This window comes from Rhipicephalus sanguineus, chromosome 3 (genome assembly GCF_013339695.2).
Source record: "Rhipicephalus sanguineus isolate Rsan-2018 chromosome 3, BIME_Rsan_1.4, whole genome shotgun sequence".
NCBI classification, from domain to species: Eukaryota; Metazoa; Arthropoda; class Arachnida; order Ixodida; family Ixodidae; genus Rhipicephalus; species Rhipicephalus sanguineus.
The window spans coordinates 134,734,355-134,746,681 of NC_051178.1; the positions used below are offsets into that span (position 1 = coordinate 134,734,355).

The 12,327-nt window shown below is 46.3% G+C and overlaps 2 protein-coding genes across 12 annotated transcripts in view; both read right to left on the minus strand.

Moving 5' to 3' along the window:
- LOC119387201 (ras-related protein M-Ras) overlaps positions 1 to 12,327 on the minus strand; it is a 91,080-nt gene that overhangs the window by 7,562 nt on the left and 71,191 nt on the right. Inside the window, exons 1-3 of one of the 10 annotated variants that reach the window (XM_037654511.2) lie at positions 3,865 to 4,418; positions 1,731 to 1,984; positions 903 to 982 (exon numbers count right to left, since the gene is read on the minus strand). The exons of 8 other annotated variants lie outside the window; for them this stretch is intronic. In XM_037654511.2, the coding sequence (XP_037510439.1) occupies positions 903 to 982; positions 1,731 to 1,984; positions 3,865 to 4,057 (527 nt within the window). In that variant the 5' untranslated portion in view covers positions 4,058 to 4,418. Of the gene's footprint in view, positions 1 to 902; positions 983 to 1,730; positions 1,985 to 3,864; positions 4,419 to 12,327 lie in introns of those variants that run through there. One more of the 10 variants, XM_049413425.1, reaches the window with a different exon arrangement.
- The window catches only part of LOC119387197 (D-3-phosphoglycerate dehydrogenase), a 98,996-nt gene continuing 91,624 nt past the window's right edge, over positions 4,956 to 12,327 (minus strand). For both annotated transcript variants that reach the window (XM_049413414.1, XM_037654507.2), the window contains exons 7-11: positions 12,112 to 12,264; positions 8,699 to 8,837; positions 8,419 to 8,546; positions 6,067 to 6,292; positions 4,956 to 5,259 (exon numbers count right to left, since the gene is read on the minus strand). In XM_049413414.1, the coding sequence (XP_049269371.1) occupies positions 5,102 to 5,259; positions 6,067 to 6,292; positions 8,419 to 8,546; positions 8,699 to 8,837; positions 12,112 to 12,264 (804 nt within the window). In that variant the 3' untranslated portion in view covers positions 4,956 to 5,101. The remainder of the gene's footprint in view (positions 5,260 to 6,066; positions 6,293 to 8,418; positions 8,547 to 8,698; positions 8,838 to 12,111; positions 12,265 to 12,327) is intronic.

The following is a 12,327-nucleotide window of genomic DNA, read 5'->3' on the forward strand; positions in this document are numbered from 1 at the left end:
TCGATAGTGCATGTGGCCTGGTGCAGTTGCATGCGTAGTGCACGCATTTAATAGGCGAGAACCCAAACGCGCCACGCCGCCATTCATGCTGCCTCTTTGTGCGACCGCTAAGTGCGCGGCACAGACGCGTTGCCTTCACGAACGAAACCAGCTCGTCATCGTATAGCGATCACATCAAACTGGCGGAGATACAGGCGGACTTGGGTTGCACGTAAGCGGAAGTGCGGCCAGCAACGCATTGACAACTTTTTTTCGGCCACCGGGACCCTGAAGTGTCAATAAAAGTATTTTTTTTTCTGACGCATTCGTTTTTTCGGACATTCGAATAATTCGGCCTTATTTACGTTCTCCGTGGAGTCCGAATTACCGGTCGTCGACTGTAGTGCTAAGCGCGAGTTCGCCCTGAAAAAGTAATTACAGTATGTTTTTAAAAGCTAGTTTCAGTTCCTACTGTACCCTGACGTCACAACACGGTATGAGCTTCTCGTCACGTGCTCGCACAATATACAGTGACGTTTCCACGGCCGCTCCGCAACGTGACTCCGTTGGCGACGCACAAGCGGCCATTTTGGAAGTTTTGATGACGCACAAGCGGCCATCTTGGAAGTTTTGGTACCTAACGTCATCACAACTAGCCAGACTGCTGCGTGAAGTCACCAGAATTTGTACTGTAGCCTGATGTCAAACTAGTGTCGATGTCAGTAGGTGTGCCATGGAATAATCGGCTTTAATATCACATTAAAATACCTTATCAGCATTTTCTGAGCTTCACACTTGCTCAGAGCCGTCTCTGCATACAGGAGATATGTATGGCACAGTAAACTCGCCTTCGAAAAAAGGTGTCAGTACCCCTTTAAGCTGTAACCGACTACAGCACAGTCGAAACATCTCACAGCACTCACCTAATTATCCTCACCACTTCATGAAATGCAGCATCCACATTGATAGGTGGGTCTTTGGCACTTGTCTCAATGTAGCTAATCTGCAAAAGCCAAGAGGGAAGCTACACACACTGCAAGGTCACAGAAGTATGCGCTATTGTTACTAAAAGTATGTAGTTTGGATCATGGGCATTTGCAGGGGAGTGCAAAAAGGGCACTTGGCCCCCCTCCCTCCCCCTTCCTATCCACCCTCTCCTCCCAAGTCACACCAGCGCTCCCCCCTCCCCCACGACAATGCACCACATGTTTGAACCCCCTAGAAAACATCCTGCCGACACCCATCGTTACGATGGTCAGTGCTTCGTTAGACTTATAGCCCACACAGTTGGTAAGGAGACTAGATAAAGGTAATGTAATGCATTTTTATGCTAACCAGCATTAAGATTCACAAAGATGCGTGCACGAATGTCTACAGAGGGACCAATTTGCCTTGCAGTGTCAAACCAGTGACTTATAATGCATTTCACATGTTTTTTTGTCAGTGCACTGAAATAAGCTGCTATATACCAATGACTATAGGATTCAAGACATTACTTTATAACCATCTCGTAAGTTATTATCAAGCATTAAAACTGAACGTTTGGCGAAATGCCAGCTTAACAAGCTGCAACTGAAACAAACTGCCAATTTTGCACAAATAGGTATTCTTTATGCTGACTTCAATACTTGTTATGAAGTTTTGTGGTGTGCAAATATTTCTAACAGTAAATCGAATACAGAACTTTTCGAATCAAATATTCGAAGTTTTGAATATTCACACACCTCTAATAAAATCCAACAGATACAGACCTTCAGCTGCTGAGCAAGCTCTCGACCTTGCTCCTCGGAGACTCGTCGTAGGTGCACCAGGTCCACCTTGTTCGCCACCAGCAGCATGGGGTACGAATCGCGATCTTTGACGCGCAGAATCTGAGTGTGGAAGTGGCCCATGTTGTCAAAGCTCTGTTTGTCTGTCACCGAGTACACCAGCAGGAAGCCATCCCCCTTGCGCATGTACTGCTCCCGCATGGCACTGAACTCCTCTTGGCCCGCTGTGTCCAACACTGAAATAAACGACCACATACTACTGAAGCCACATAAAGAAAAGTGCAGACAGTGGCAAGATTTTGATTTGGGCGAGTTGGTTCACAGTTCTTCAAAAGCACAGCGCGAATAAAACAGGGCAACAAGAAGAACAGAGAACAACATGCTAAGCACTTGTGATGTCGCTGTGGGTTTCTTCCTATTGTCCCGTTTTATTTGCGCCGCGCTTTTGAAAATGCAAAGTGTGGCTACATTCCCCGTAGTTCACGCCTTAAAATGTCCTTCAACAAGTTTGTGCACAGCTCACAGACAAAAATAAGGTGTAGGCCACACAGTGACAGTTGTGTCTGCCACGTAGTACACAGACTCACACTGATAAAGCAGTTGAAAATTCAAACACCTCTGTGCTCTCCTTCTCAACAGAGCCACTGCCATCCCTAGCAGAGACAATGTCACAGGCTATCAGCTGCCACTTACCCGTTACATGCTTACTGCCTACAGCATACAAACAGCTGAAAGCAACACCTTGGAGACTCCAGTGGAATTTTGAACGTGCAAGCCAACTACATAAATGTGCCACACAGTAACAGAAAAAAAAAAAACATGTACGAAAGAAGGCTGGGTTTGTGCGGAAACTGTTGTGACAATGTGCTGCAGTGCCTTGACCAATATCAGTGTTCTTGAGAGGCTCCTGCAGTATCAATGAGAACTAACAGACAATAATGCCAAGGAAAGTATAGGGGATGTTTTTAGTAGTAAATGTAAGGTAAATGTGAAGAAAGAAAAGTGGACGAAAAGCTGGCTTGCCGCGGGCAGGGACCGAACCTGCGACCTTAGAATAACGCGTCCGATGCTCTACCAACTGAACTACCGCGGCGGCCATCCCCCCGTCCACTTTATAGGGTATATATGTACATTTAAACGTGGGAGCGTCAGTCAGCGCCGCCAGTAGCCATGACGGCGAGTGTGGAACACTCTTTTTCTGCCTGTTGGCGTCACGTAGCACGTGAACTTATTACGAGCTGGCAGCTGGCGGCGCTGACTGACGCTCCCACGTTTAAATGTACATATATACCCTATAAAGTGGACGGGGGATGGCCGCCGCGGTAGCTCAGTTGGTAGAGCATCGGACGCGTTATTCGAAGGTCGCAGGTTCGGTCCCTGCCCGCGGCAAGCCAGCTTTTCGTCCACTTTTCTTTCTTCACATTTACCTTACATTTACTACTAAAAACATCCCCTATACTTTCCTTGGCATTATTGTCTGTTAGTTCTCATTAATATTGTGTATAACAAAGAAAACGAGCCCTTGAAATTAACACTTCTTTCCTTCCTGCAGTATCAGTGTTGGTCGACACATTTGTGTTTGCTATGCAGTACAGTAGCTGTACTACACAGCAGCCAACACCCTCTTTGCGGTGTTATGCAAAGGTTCGCTTTATTCCGCGTGGTTTCGCTACTGTATCGCCGAGTGTGATGCGCAAGCGCGCAGTAGTGCGTGTGGAGGTGCAAGTTTTTTCGGGTATGCACTTGCGCGAGGACACATTTGCAGCGGCGCGGCTCAAGAAAGCACAAACACGTCAACGTTCCAGGGAAGGTTTCTATGACGAACGTATGCATCCGAATGCGCGAATAAGTAGTCGATTCTCGCTGTGGACGCACAGCGAAATCACACTGAACTTCGGGCTCTAGCAACAGCCCGCATATTATGCGTGCATCACCTTATTTGTGAGTACGAAGGGTAAGAGCTTCCTTTACGCAGAAAATACATAAATATGTCTCCGAAAGCTATTAACGAGGACTACGAGCAATGTTGGAATTACGGAGGCCCCACAATGATGCAGCTTCATCGCCTATACTCTGCGCATCGATCAGCTCCGAGAGCGCACAGAGCAGCACTTACCATCTAGAATGCACCACTGGCCATCAATTTCGGTATGCTGTATATACGAATCTTCGATCGTCGGGTCGTAGTCCGTGACGAAAAGTTTCTGAAAGAACTGAATGGTCAGTGCCGACTTGCCGACCCCTCCGTCACCAACCACGACCAACTTGTAGGTGGTAAGGTTGTCACTCGGCGGCTTTGACATTGTCATTTGATGGTTCTAGCACAGGATACTCCCTCAAAACCCTAACCGCACCAAAAACACAGCCCTTGGCTCATCACAACAACAAAAACAGTTTCTTTTTTCCACTACGGACAAGCACCGTACTGTTCTTGCACAAAACGCCGAGGCCTCTGAAGTGATTAGGGTTAGACCCTGCATGATTTTATCACACGTCTGTTGGCACGAGTTACATTTTCTAGATGGAATGGCGCACGCACAAAATTCATGTTCTTCAAAGTGCTGAACCAGACGCTTTTAAGCTGGCGCAGGCTGCCTGTAGCGTCGCGCAACACATAATCACCACACACCAATGTCCAAATGAATCACGCGCAGAGAGAGGAGACGGGAGGGGACAGATCAAACGCGCGAATGTATCGCCACCTTTGGGCAAGGTTTTTTAAATAGCTGCGCGTACAAGCACAAGACAGCCGACTTGAATAAACCGAATAAAACCAAGCTATGGTTGCGAAGTGTAAGCAAATGCCGTTGGTATCGTTACTGTAGTATCGCCACAGAACACCCACCGAGGACAAAATTTCACGTCGACACCATCAGAACAAAAACGAAACTGAAACCCATCAACGCTCGGTTCGTTTAGAAGCACGGAAGCTTGGCCGAGTTTGTAAGACATCATGGCACAACTTCAAAGCGCTAAAAAACAGGGACGTCGTGTCCACTCTTTTTCGTCCGTCCCTGTTTTTTTAGCGCTTTGAAGTTGTGCTCGGTTCGTTGAAGGCAGTTTTTTTTAAAATAATGATGTAACTTGGGATCGGAAGTTACCCACTTACCCTGAATATCGGTTTTCTCCATTTCACTTAGGCGGAAGGAACATCTTCAATAAAAATAAACAGTGATCATCGCTCTACAATGGACCAGACAACACACATCATAAGGACAAAATGTTTATTGCTGAATGTTTGCATAAACTCATTTTTTGTACGTGCCTTAGTGTATCAAGAATTGGTGCCATAAAAGTGCACTAAATGAGCCTATGAAAATACAGCTGCATTGTTTTGGTCGAATTGTAAGTCTTTAGATGCTGATGTACGTCCAGAACTTCAGTGGAGCAATTGGTGGCTGGGTCTGCGCCTTCACCGGAGAGCCAGTTCTGAAGAGGTAGAAGGCCTTGCCTTCGTGGCCAGTGGTACATGAGGCCGACAGCACCGATACACCGTTTTTCACAAGTGAACCTGAAAGAACACCAGTTTATGTGAACATAAAACTGAGTACACATAAGATTGAGCGTATATACCGGCTTCCAATTTGCCACAAAATGCCCTTCAACTGCAATTTGAGTTCTAGGAAGAGGAGGGTTTAACAGCTGAGAAAATTTGACAGCATGTATGCACATTCGGTTAAAACACACACAGACACACACACAATTCATCCGAGAATGACTGTTGAGGTGAGCAATAGCTCCCAAGTAATTTTTTTCTGGATATGCCACTGGGACATTTATTGGTTAGCTCCATTGGTTAATGAAGTTGTTTTTGATTCTTTTACACATGGACATGGTGGAGAGCATGTTGACTACAGCAAAACAGTGTTCTGTTCACCAGGCGACAAGGTAAGGGACAATTATGCATTCATTTTATATAGTAGCCTGAGCAAAAGCTCTATCAAGAGTGGAAGTCAGTTGGACATAGCATCAAAAGGAGAGAAGAAATACATGTACCTTGCATTGTACAAAGGCTTATTGCTAATGATTATAAAATGGATAAGGAAGCAGCAGGCAAGTATGCTTTTTCTTCTTTAAGCACTGTTCAACATATAACATTGCAACAATAAACTGTTGCATGTTCCACTGTGGTCCTGCTTGGCCTACATACTCCGATAGTGTCGTGCTTTTAAAAGGTAAACCTGCCAACTTCTTTTTAGATGTGCAGGTCCGAATACAATAATGTGTGCTGTTACACATTCAACTCAGCACCTGAATTGTGTGTACCAAAGCATGCAGAAGTTAGTACGTGGATGTAAAAGTTACAACATGCACTTACCGATAACTTCAGCAAATGTGTTAGGGCTGTTCTCTCCTATTGCCACCAGCATGCCGCCGGGTGAAAGAAGCTGCACAGGCTGGAAGGTGGCATTGTCCAGGGAACACAGCAGCAGGGAGGGACCGCTCACAGTGCCCACAACAGTGTGGCCTACAGAGCCACTCTTCACAGACAGGGCAACTTCAGCCTCGCCAAATGCTGCTTGAGGCACATGTTTGTGGGAAGCCTGCAGGCAGAATTTTGAGCAGACAAGAAACAATCGTTGACCCAAATGGACTGCACGCATATGTAGGTTTATCTTATTTGAGTCATAATCCACATGGGGATAGTGGGAAGTCATCAATACGTGCCCCAAGGAGCACAGCATGGAGACTGTAGCGCTCGACTGGAGCCATTGACATCGCGACATTTCTGCTGATCACAGCCGAAGCTGCATTTCAATTCCAACTGCCATCTTCCTAGGGCTCACAGTTTAGATTGGCACCACAGGTTGACTGTGGCAATTAATTGACTTACCAAGAGTGAGGTGGGACATGCGTTAATGTGGTGGTGGGCCAGAATCTGTGGGTATAAGTTGTGGCTCTAGGAGCTGTAATGAACGTGAAGTGAAAGCAAACAAATGCTCTCCAGTTTACAGCATGTCCATCTGGCACACTAAGTGGAAAGGCAGAGATTAAAAAGCATGTGTAATTGGTAATTATGGGACGATGAAACACTTTTCCTTAAAGGAGCACTGACATCAAATTTACGTATGTCAAGATTTTTGCAACCACGAGTAGTTACCTACCCCCTAGTAGCAATTCGCGACCGAAAATGCAACTGAGGTATGAATAGCTATCTGTTTTATTGATTTATATCACCGGTTCAAAACGGCCGGCAAGCCCACCATTTTTTCGCGATGGCAGCGCTTCCTCGCGGTCAACTCCAGACTGTGCCCCAGCTGACCACGTGTCCACATAAAGGAGTGACGTGAGGATCAGCCGCTCAACTAACATTTTGTCTGCTAGGCGCACACGTTCAGTCATGCCTTGTCACCAGCATCGCCGTCGTCACCGTCAAAAGTATCGACTAGTGTGGAAGACGACATTCTGGAACTTGGAATCACCGCGATACGCAACGTCGCAAATCATTTTCGCTTCAACTCTTTGCAAAACAGCGATTCAAAGCTATGCGCCGTTCCAAGCAGCAACGAGGAGGTGCCTGGGGATGCACGCTTGGGCCATGCTCACTGACCTGTCTCAATTAGCTCTATTAGGCAATTTTAGCATGCACGGCATTCCGGTGTACGCAAAGGGGTCTATGGAATATCAGTGTAGCGAATGCACACCAGCGGAGAAATAGAATACGATAGGTTTCTACAATAACAATTCTTTGCTTGCCAGGTTCTTCTTTGCGCCGCCAGATGGCCCCATCTATCCGGCCTCACACGGTTATGGCTGCAGTAACCTGGCATTACGATAGCGCCAGGAAGTCCACAAACGAACTAAAATTCACTATTATGCGTGTTACTTGTTAGCCATGATATTTATTTATACGCTGCTACACTCTGAAACTTGTGGTCATGTTGGCGTGTACCGTATGTGTAATGACACACTCATTCAGCTTTTCCATGCTTCCACAGCTCACGATGGTTTCCCGACATGCTGACTGACGAACGCACGTCGAATCATGCTGTTTCCTTTCGCCTGTCTTGGCGGTTTGTGTCTTATCATTCAAAGTGGCACGACGAAGATCAAGCATGAAGAATGAGAAACTTTCCAGGTGTCGGCGCCACGACAAAAGCACTCGGTTCGTCGACGTCATTGCTACTAGAGCATCGTCACTCAGGATGGCATGCGCCACACCAAACACGTCACAGTAGTGTCGATGTCGCAGGGAGCTCAAAGCCCCTTTGAGCTTTTGTACGCTCTTTGCCCTCGAAATAAAATAACTTCCAGGTGATGAACGCCATTCAAATTTGGTCAAAAATACTTATGCATACTGAACAATCGAATGAAGGACACATCTCAAGCTTGAAATTTTATGTCAGTGCCCCTTTAAAACTAAGCATCATGTCAAAAGGAGGCATGATGCCTTTTTATCAAGAAATTGTTTCCCGGAAATTTAAAAAAAACTAAAGAGTTAGCTGTAACATCAACAGCAGATGGCTACCCTGCTACAAAACAGACTATGTGTCTGCCAAGGGCGAGACAGTTTCAGGGTCACTGGCAGGGGGTGATCTCTCCCCAATCTGAAGCACGCAATAATACGACCAACACGGACTGGACTAAAGTCTGCCAACAGATAAAATAGCAGGCCACAATTATAAATTGATACACTGTCATTTACAAAAGGCAATACATGTCAATGTACCTTAACACCAGAATCCGATGAAAGCACGGTGACATTGATGAAGTTTGCATGGCTTTGACCAAATTGGTTCAAGAGGCCAATACAAGCTGCGGAACTGAGGAACTGACCCTTCTTCTCAAGTCCAGTGCCTGGAAAATGAACAAAAAACATCGAGAGACGAACAAAAGACATCGAAAGTGTGAAAAGTACACCCACAAACGATACAAATGTATCACTGCAGCTTTCATACTCCTCAAGATTTGCTACCGAAAATGAAACCATCACTAATTAGGAAGCTAACCTTTTGTAGTCAGCTCAACCTGTAGTCCAGATGCCAGAGATCCCACCAGACCAGCGGCAATTTTCCCCAGAGCGATGCAGAGATCTGCCCAGGGCTTGTTCTCGGGAACTTGTGTTTGGGACAGTGATGGTGCATTCACCTGAGTTGCCATTTAATAGAATACAAAAGTTTTGCAATCATGCACACAGTACTTTGGGACATATGCATTATCATTCGTACATTGTAGTACTACCTTTTGAAAGGGATAGTTTTGGTGTCTGCAGAAAACCACAGGCGGGCATGTGCCACAGGAATTGGGCAAGCCCCACTACCGAGTACAGCGGGTGCGAGCGTTAAACGAAAACTCGGCTCGGCGAAGTGGAGCACGTGAAATACGTGAAAGAGGAGAGAGAACGAAAGAGATAGAAAGAAAAAAGAGAGAGAGAAAGCGATAGAAAGAAAAAGAAAAAGGGAGAAATAAAGGGAATAAAGACACAAAATGATAGAAAGACAGAGAAAGAAAGAGACAAAGAAAGAAGCAGAGAGAGGAAAAGGAAGGGAAGAAAGAGAAATAAAGATAGAAAGAGCGAGAAAGAGAAAGAAATAGAGAGAGAAAGAAAGAAACAGAAAGCAACACGTACAAAAAACAGATACAAGAAACAGAAAGATAAAGAGAAAAAAATAAAGAGAAACAAGGAAGGTCACCAGCTGCCCTCTGCCTTCAGGCTTGCAACACTAGTGTGAAGGTGCCATAACTTGTTTCATTGAAATATCATTGTTATCAATTAGTAGCTCGGCACTATAAGTGGGCAACATATTTAAAATTTTTGTGCTGCTGCTGCAGACTCTGTAGCATGAGAGTTGTGTCGCGAGATGTCATCATTAATTCTCATATCTAAGTGAGCATGAGGCATTAACCATTGCTTCTCTTTCGACACACAAATACACCCAATGAAGGGTTAGATTCATAACACCTATTTTCAGCACTCTGTGGTTCTTCACTGTCACTTTACTATTTTTCACAATCGTGCATTGCCTCTCTATCAGTAATCACACACAGAAGTTGGTAAAACACACAGGAAAGCACTTAACAACCAGAAGCTATTATTAATGACAAAGAACAGATGTCATACATCGCCAATATAGTGAGTGCACATCCCTTAAATTCCCAATAACTCAATCACTGCAAACAACAGTTACAAGGTGTTTACTTACCGTTCTATTTCTTAGTCTGTTTTCTTTTAGTTGTTGCACACTATTCTTGCATGTTGCGTTAAAGGGCCCCTAAACCCCCTCCGACATTTTCCCAAACATTTCAAGTAAACAAGCGCATCGCGTGCAGAATGCCATCGCGATCAACGATGGCACACGCCGCAGCGCTACAGGTCGCGGGCGCGCCACAATTTCGAAAAAACAATAGCTTCTCCTTTCCGGTCCCCGCCATTCCCGCCACTGACATGTGTGACATCACCAGTGAAACTATGACGTTATCAGTTTCGATGCTTGCGATTGGCCGAACGACAACCGACGACTTCCGGTTACTCTGCAAACAGCTGTTCGTGCGCACCTTGCTGTTCTTGGTCGTGTTGCCGCTTGCGAATCGACATCTGCGGCCCGTAAGGGCCCGCTTACGCTAGCGGCAAGCCTGCCACAACGGCGCGGTGCCGCAGAACGTCAGCCGTCGCCGCACGCGCGACAGCAGTCCAACTTGCACGGCAAGCTACGCCGGCAAGCCTCCGAAAAACATGGCCGCAGTGCCAAAAGCGGTTGTCGTCCACCTCGAGTCTATCAAGTGGCCGCCGTGTGCTCTGTAGCGTGTAAGCTCCGAACTGATGCTTCCATTTGCTTTAGATTCATGTCCTTAAGCTTCGACAGCAAAGTATTCGTACCGATTCAGCCCCGTTTTGGAGAGCCATACTCAAATAATCGATGCTGTAGGCTTAGCGAGTCGAGAAGGGCGCTTCCGAATGCTCGGAGGACATAGATTACGCGTTTGTTAGTTGTTTCTAATCCTCCATAGCTGGCGCCACTTGACCTGGCGCCAGCTTGGGGACATTTTATTTGGTCTTACGCGACGCTTTCTTTAATGCCGGACAGACTAAAACGCAACCGCCAAGTCGCTAGCGTAATTACACATCCACGCCTTGCGGTTTGATGAGCTCCGTGAACTCATCTCGAGCCGAGGTGGTCTGGCACGGCGTGTCCCCGTACGGGTCCCATCACGTTGGCGATCCTTTGAAGGCGTGCGCGCAACACAGGGTCCATACCGGCACGATTCGTAGGGGCACGGGCCGGCACGGCAGCAACAGCGGTTAGTCAACGAACAGTGCACCCAGATACCACACAGAGTTGACGGCGAGCTGGAGCGTCGGAGTCGCGGCAACCGGAAGTAGACGCTGTCTCGAACAGCGCGTCAGCGGTGACGTATGCCACGCGAGATGAGGAGGGGCATTCAGCGAGGAGGGCAAAGCGGTTTTGGAAGAGGGTAACGTAGGAAAGAGGGAAAGAAGCGATCGTCGCGTTTCGATCATCAAACGCGTGTAACTCCGCTATTACGGCACCGTTTCGAAAAATTCTCACGGCTACGTGTTCGTTGTAAACTCGAGCACAACTTCCTCACCTCAACTAAATTTCGACCGCTGGGTGGTTTAGGGGCCCTTTAAAGAGCATGGTGTCTTGCTCCTAAGGCTGCTACTTCTTAGCTTCTGCCTCTTTGGCTTTGGTCAATTAATGATAAAACTAGGGCTCCAGCTTTCCGCCACCTGATCTGATTGTGAGTGTAATTATTATTATACAGTAGAACCTCTTTATAAACGGGGAGAAATTCTTGTCCCTTTTATGAGGTGTATCTTATAAGCAGGGTACCATGTTCTCATTTTCTGATCAACCCCTATTTCGATGTAGGCACACTGGTGTTTCTCATACCCAATTGTCTCAGTGCCTTTTATAAAGGTGTTTAACTGTGTTATTGTTATTGGTGCTGTTGTTGTTGTTTTGTTTGATGGCACACTCCATTCATAGTGTGTTCGGAGGCAAAGCTCTCACTAACTTTACTTTTTTTTAAATGCTCATCCCTGGCTTCACACCTACTGTTATGCCTGAGGCCTTCTAGCCTCTTTGATTCGTTCTGTGCAGCCCACGGAACTTGCTCTTCCTGGGACAGACATCTGCTGCAGATTCTCTGCAAACATGCCTTACAGGATGCTTAATCTCTGTAAAAGACTATCATGGAGTAGCAGTTAAGGTGCTCAGCAAGTACCAATTTGTATGCCCATGCCACATACAATTTTCGTATGATCTGTGAGGATCGTTAGGAAATATTTCTAAAAGACAAACACATTCAACCTATTACCTAGCTCGTAACTGCCATTCATGGCAAAAGAAAGAAGAAAAAAAAAAAGGATTCGTAACTTGGTGCAAACAGCAGCTCTTACCACTCCTGGAACAGACTGTCCTTTAGAGAGGGCAACAAACTGCTCGGCAATCTCCTGAGCCACACGCAGTTGGGCCTCCTTGGTGTTGGCACCCAAGTGAGGTGTGCAGACAACCTTGGGGTGCTCAATGAGCTTGGTGTTCTTGGGAGGCTCCTGCAAACATAAGTAAGAATATCGTGAGGTAACAAAGGCAGCAGGAAAAAAAGAACTAAACTT